The following is a 6,837-nucleotide window of genomic DNA, read 5'->3' on the forward strand; positions in this document are numbered from 1 at the left end:
TGTGTTCCCATGGGTCAACATTACTCGCCAGTGTAGACACAGTCCTTCTCTCAGTAGAGGTACTTAGCTTACATGTCCTAAACTAAGTGGAAGGGGAATTGAAAATCTTCTACTCTTTCATGGTCAAAAACTTAAAGCCTGCATGTAAACATTTTTCTTAATTGTCGAACTTTTAGTGTTGGGCTTTGTCGTCATGGTATTCACCTATTCCTAGTTAATCCAGTCTATAGTTCATCTTTTTGTAGTTCACCTGAGGTGAAAGAAGCTCCCATCAAGAAAATAATAAAAGCCCATGGTATCACTTCTCTCACATTAAGGACCTATTCACGTAAATAAGGCCTTTTGCTGTTTTTCTGCATGAGCTAAATGCCACTTGGAGTACATTTTACCAGTAGGCTTTTGTGTTTAAGACAAAAAGTTTCTGCTTTCTACTGCATCTAAATCTTGATCTGTATCTCCTGTACTTCAAGTGATGCCTATAGATTGTCAAAAGATCTTCTTGTTCTCTTGTGATTGTTCTAGTGCACACAAAGCAATCTGGCCGGGCGTTTTACTGTTTTATTCCTCTTTGTAGTTACAGCACATTTCATTTTCCTATCACATGGAAAAAACAGCACGAAAATAGCCAAAACTTCAAAAAAGACATTAGTTGCATGTCAGTAATCACTTGTGTGCAATGGACCTCTGTACCCAGATGACAAATACCACTTTAGACTCCAAGTGATCATTATCAGCCAATTTTAGAACCAGAGTAAAAGCGCACTAGGAGCAAAGCCATCACTAAACACTGAAATAGCATAGGACTCTATGCACTGTCCACTATTTACATGATAAAAGAACGTATCAGAAACAACATGTAGAGAGCAATCTCTCCAAGTTTACAGCTCAGCTCAAAGACCAAATATATGAGAATTTTTCATTAGTTTCAAGATTATTAAAAAGTGCTTCCCTCATGCTGCATTTATGAGGAACTCGTAGCAAGGTATAATAACCAGCCTGCTGAGCATGCCATAACTTATTAGCCTTACTACCACTATGATAAACACAATCTAATTCATAATGATTGAAAAAATTAAATCTGTATTTTATTAGGATATTCAAAACTGAATGTCAAAGAGAAAACAATTATAAATACACTCTGGTTCTGGTTACTCCAGGCCACTGTTATGGGAACAAAAATCTATATCAACCACATAACTGAGAGCAAAAACTTTGGGCTTTCTTAGACTCATCAGCTCAGGAATTCACAAGCAATTAAGGCACGTGAATTTGAGCAATTAATGTAATTCCTTTTTCCAGAGTCTTGTATTACTGCACAGTCTTCATTTTTTAGATTATTTGGTTCTCCAGCATTCCAGTTTCTGTAAGTTACAGCCCCTCTATTCACACGTGAACCTGCCTTCAGTCTGTTCATCAGATATGCCCATATAAGCCTGCTTTGAAGGTCTTATTAAGTCTTTTAAAGTTGTATTCTCAGCCTCATTCCTAGGAGAGCACTTCCAACTTTTGCACAAAGGGATTTTCCATTGTCAAAAGTATCTTCTTTTCCAATTGAGACAAATATTGTTTTACCAATACTCTTGATGTTCTTTAAAATCAAAGCTAGAAACAAAAGTGAACAAATTGTATTTTACCAAAAATTGATCATGCTATAGTTATTTACCCATATCACAATTGTACTTCAGAAGTAGCTAATACCACCTATAAACAGACTATTTGTTGAAGTAGTAGGCAGAATCCAATAGAAGTCAAACAAAATAGACACCTGAAAATATCAAGCCCACACTTCAAGAAAACTGGAATTTCACACGAAACTGGATCATAAGTCATGTTCTAATGTTTTTCATTTCCAGTTCATATAGTATTACAGCTCTTGAATCAGGATCTGAAGGAATTCACACTCAAATTGCAAGCATGACAAAATAGCTTGCCAGGTTTCAATGCAAAAAATCACAGATCAATTAAAATCATAGAAAGGGACAGAGCTGCAATTAGGAGATCTTCTGTAGCCATCAGCTTTATCACAGAAACCAAAGCTGAGGGACTGCAACGAAATTCAGGGTTTAAAGCAACAGAGCAGAAAGAGGAGACATAGGGACAGCTTTAGCGAGCCTGGGAAACTGAGTATTTCTCCAGAAAAATATAAATTATCTTAGGAGAAGCAGGAATATATAGCTCACATGTTTGACAGGATTTCATGAAAAGCCAATGGAAAGTGAAGCTCTTGTTCATTTAGCAGATAAAACTGCTAGCAGCAATTCTTTTGAAACATAGTTGCTGTCTTTAATGGGCAAGTTATTTTATCTTATTGCCTTTAACAGGTTTCTGGGATTAGTGTGAAGGGTGTCTACTACCTTATAACAATGACACAAAAACTAGGGCATACGCATAGTTAAATTTTCCAATGTTCTTCCAATGTGCCACGCTTCTGTGCCAGGTAAAACCTCCACAATGGTTTCAGACACCCTTTTCTAGGGTGCTGATACATGAGCACAGGAGGACAAAAGGGAGATGGCTGAAGAGATTACTGCTGCCAGCTGTTCAGCCTCTCCGTGCTCTTCAATTTCTTGCCCCAATTTCAGGTTAACTTTCAGGCTTTATACACAACTACGGCTTCAAAGTTGTGCTTTGTCCAGGGAAGACACCCTCTTGGAAGGATGGCCAGCGGGTGTTGCGGAGCTATATGACTTTATTCTGCTGATGCTCGTAATGTGGTAGATTGCAGCCTGTGTGATTTCCTCCCAAGTTAATTTAAGAACAATGATGGACCTTGTGCTTTTCCTAGCGTGCCATTTGTACCAGGGCTAGTAGTATGCTGATAAGACATTCTTTCAAAGTTTTCACACAGTATCTCTTGAGAAATTACTTGCAGCCAGGCCCAGGCAGACAGCATCCCAATCCATGTCTACTCATAGAAAATTATCTAGAACTGGGACAGTAAGAAAAATGTAATGCAATGCTTAAAGCACAAGCACCCAGAGAACAATACCTCATCCCGCAGTCCATGCAACAAAGCGCCTGCCCTGTATGTTGGCAAAGTGATCCTTAAAGTTTGGCAGGTCAGTTCAGGAAGGACGTATTCAGTGAGACATTTAATTAATGACCATTTCCCGTGAGCAACACAAAAGAAATGCGTAATATTTGTTTCAAGCTACTGTTTTCAGTCCCTTGTCCAGAACAAGCATGTCCATCATTTTACCAGGCCAAAAAGAAAACTCATCAATGATCGGACCTTACCTTTTTTGTATCTATTTAGTTCCGTCTCCAAAACCTGTACTTTTGTTTTGAAAGCAGTTACTTGTCTCTGCAGGTCATCAGTTACTACAACTAGGAGTTAAGGGTGTTATTTAGTAATTTATATTAAAATGACTACACAACAACTGTCTCTGAGATGCTTAGCTCTCCTGTAACCTGATGCCATGTGAAGGGGTATTTGGTTTCCAGAGCAGAAACCACAGGCCACACTGCAGGTTTGTTCCATGGGAGTTTGTCCCACTGGGAGAACCTTATCCCTGACCGGGATGAATACTTGGGTGGGCTTTGAATTCTCAGGGCTGCCAAAGTCATCTTCTATACGGAGGGAAAAGCCCAGTTCTCAAAGGCAAAACACAAATGTAAACATTTTAAAATTAATTAAAGTTGAAGTAAAAAACCCATCAACAGGCAAAGAATGAAAGAAAAAATGCTGTTTATAATATGAGATGGAGGGTTTGTTATTTCACTCACAGACAACAATAAACTAGTGACTCATCCCAGACACTCTTTTCTCCCAGTTATGTTGGTCAACTCATCTCCTATGTAACAGATAATTTATCTTTCTGCTCCTCACACTTCTGGAAATCACACCTTTCCTCAAATGATGTTATAAGAATACCAGACATTAACACAAATATTTTTTGGAAAAATATACTAAAAGGTTGAAAACGAGACTACAGAAACACGAGAAATTTATCTCTTACTTCCATGTTCTCCTTTTTCTCCTTTCTCTCCTTGTGGTCCTAAATCTCCTTTTATTCCCGGAGGTCCCACTTTTCCAGGGAAACCCTGTAGACCTCTCAATCTTTCTCCTAGAGCTTGATTTAAAAGAAAATTGTTTAAATGTTTTCTAAATTTTTCCCCCGCTATGTTTTCTTAGTGCTTAGAGAGAGTACCAAACACTGACTTCTTTTTTTTTTTCCCCCCCAGGAAAATAAAAACATCTCAGGAAAATTGAATTGTTCCTGTGGAAAGCTTCATTTGCTAGGAAATGCATTACTTTGACGAAAAATTCTTTACTACAGCTACTTATGACACTGAAAATCCAATTAAATAAATGCTGTCTCATGTTATTGCAGAGGTATACGTGCTCTAAAACCAGAAAGCCAATATACTTCAGCTGTAATCCAATCACGCATCACGGTATATGATCTAGAAAATGAGCTAAATCATAAGATTAAGGATACCTCTGAAGCAGTTTGTTGAAACATAGTGCTGGCTTTATTTATTTCAACCATGAAATTGCAGAGGGCGTGCTGATGGTATGTGGACCAGAAAACGTCTATACAGAATATTAATATATGTCACTGAAATTTTATGTCATAGTTCATTTCAAGTAGTATTGATAATGATGGGAGTTTGCTTGGAGGATGAAAAGCAATTATTCAATTCCAAGATGTGTGGTATACACATGGTAACACAGAGAGGATATACGGTAAGAAAGTATACGATTCATATGTACTTATTAAGTGTTTGGACAGAAACTATGATTTGACAACTTGGGAGAGCAGGTGACTTGGTTCTACCGCACGACAGAAGGCACTTGCTGATCTATTTGCTGTTTGCAGCAGTGCATGAACAAAGTTACCTAACTGACAAATCATGCCTTGGGGGAATTCTGTTATTGGGACTTAATGAGTATGAAGCAATCAAGTTATGACCATCAGATTAGTAGCAAACTCTAGCAAGCATGATTTCTGGTTTTGAGAGCTGGCCTCTGGAAAAAAAAAAGCAATAATCATTTAGTAGGCTATCGTAGGAACCTTTGTAAGTGATTCAGAGTACAAATGCTACAATCAGATTAAAATCCCATTACATCTCTGTTTTATGGGCTGCTGTGAAAATGTATTGTATTTTTTTATTTATTAAAAGCCAGGTATCTAGAGTAGCATTATAAATGCAGAAAGCATTTTCAGCTTCCTGAAATTGTGCAGAGCCTACAAAAGGTTAATGGGGCAGAAGAAAAGGAGAGAAGTAAAAAGGACAAAATCAAAGAATGAAGGAGGCATGAAACAAGAGTAAAGGGATGATAAAGAGTGTCAAAAATACAATATTGCTAAATGGTCATAGCTCTGTACCTGGTTCTCCCTTTTCACTTTGGGACCATCTCCTCCATCTCTGCCTGGTAAGCCATTGACCGCAGGAGCACTGCACTGCAGGAATAAATTTTCTCTTCAGGTTTATCTGTGTTAACTGAACTTGTTACCATTAATAGTGAAAGCCAAAGTACCATGGCATTGAAAGGCTGAAGAAGAGTCATTGCTAAGTCCACAGATCTGTGACAAATCAAGCAGGGCAATTTAATAAATTTCTCCAGTTACATCATTTTAAAGGGTTGCCTAGGAAAGAGTTGCCTACATTGCCTAGGAAACACACTCCCATCTTCAAGCAAAAGACCAAGAACAAGGGATAGTGTCTGAACCATTTCATCTAGCCTCTGATTGTATCTTTATGTATGGAAACCAGAAAAGAAACAGCCAAGCTTCTAAGAATCTGAAAATCTCAAGGTGTAATGAAAATATCTAATATAGCAACAGTCATCAATCTCACCGTGCTGCAAATCCATTTCAATGTTTTGTTCATTGTATGTCTAAATTTAAAACATTTCTCTTCATGCCAAATGAGTCATACAGTATTCCAGTTTGGGATGAATCCTGAACTCTCCAGCTATTGTGTTTCTGCTGGAACTCTTCTTTCCACAGCTATCAGGATTGCTGTATGTCTAAGCTTAGAGTGATTAAGCTGTTTCTCTTTATAGCATCTCCACTACTAGCAAACACCCATAGCTTAAAAGACAAAAACCTTAAGTAGTAATGATTTAAGTGCCTCCCAATTTCTCCTTTCAGACCTAATATATTAATAAGATACATTTCTTCCTCAGTATTAAACCACAGAGCCGAAGTCCTCTTGGATCCCAGATCTGCAATACTTTGCTGCCCTCTCTGAGCAGAAGAGCAGTAACAGGCAGTAACATCATAAGGTAAAGCTCTGCATGACATGCTGGCAAGTTGACCACAGTAATTGTCCTTGGTTTTAATATGAGGCTAAAATTTGAGGCAATCGTGTCCCATGTATTCTGTGTTTAACTCGAAAAAAACAAAATTAAACTACCGTAAACATGAGCTGGCAAACTTTTACAGTAAACAAGCCACATACTAAAGTCAATTGGCCTTATTTTCTCCCAGTTCTACCAGTCAAAATGAAAAACAAGCCTAAGGAAGCACCATTTGGTTGACAGATTAGGGTAAGGAGAGAAAATCAAATCCAGCATGAATTTTGCTAGTCACCTCAATTATTTCCTTTATTTTAAGCTTCAGAAAAGGTTACCCACAGAGAGCAGCCTCCCCTGTCATGTTTCATCTGATAAAGCACAATATAAAGTATAATCACCAGCATATTACTGTGAGAACATTATCATTAGGATAAAAAGCAGAGTTTAAGAAGCACCACTTTTCTATATACTTCTTTGTGCTTCCTCCATTAGGCTCACATCAAAATCTGGGGCAATGGCATACACCAAAATAAAAAAGGAAAGGTATTTAGCTAACTAGTATAACAAAACTTGAATCCTGGTTTATATTT

At 37.8% G+C, this 6,837-nt stretch overlaps 1 protein-coding gene across 1 annotated transcript; it reads right to left on the bottom strand.

Annotated features, from left to right (window-relative positions):
* Positions 1-1,231: 1,231 nt before the first annotated feature.
* SFTPD (surfactant protein D) lies at positions 1,232-5,515 on the bottom strand. The gene is given in 8 exon segments (XM_075155379.1): positions 1,232-1,388; positions 1,390-1,495; positions 1,498-1,602; positions 3,238-3,327; positions 3,960-4,067; positions 5,334-5,351; positions 5,354-5,410; positions 5,413-5,515. Coding segments are annotated over 8 exon segments (744 nt in total).
* Between the last annotated feature and the right edge of the window lie 1,322 nt (positions 5,516-6,837).

The sequence above is a fragment of the Calonectris borealis genome, chromosome 7 (assembly GCF_964195595.1).
Source record: "Calonectris borealis chromosome 7, bCalBor7.hap1.2, whole genome shotgun sequence".
NCBI classification, from domain to species: domain Eukaryota; kingdom Metazoa; phylum Chordata; class Aves; order Procellariiformes; family Procellariidae; genus Calonectris; species Calonectris borealis.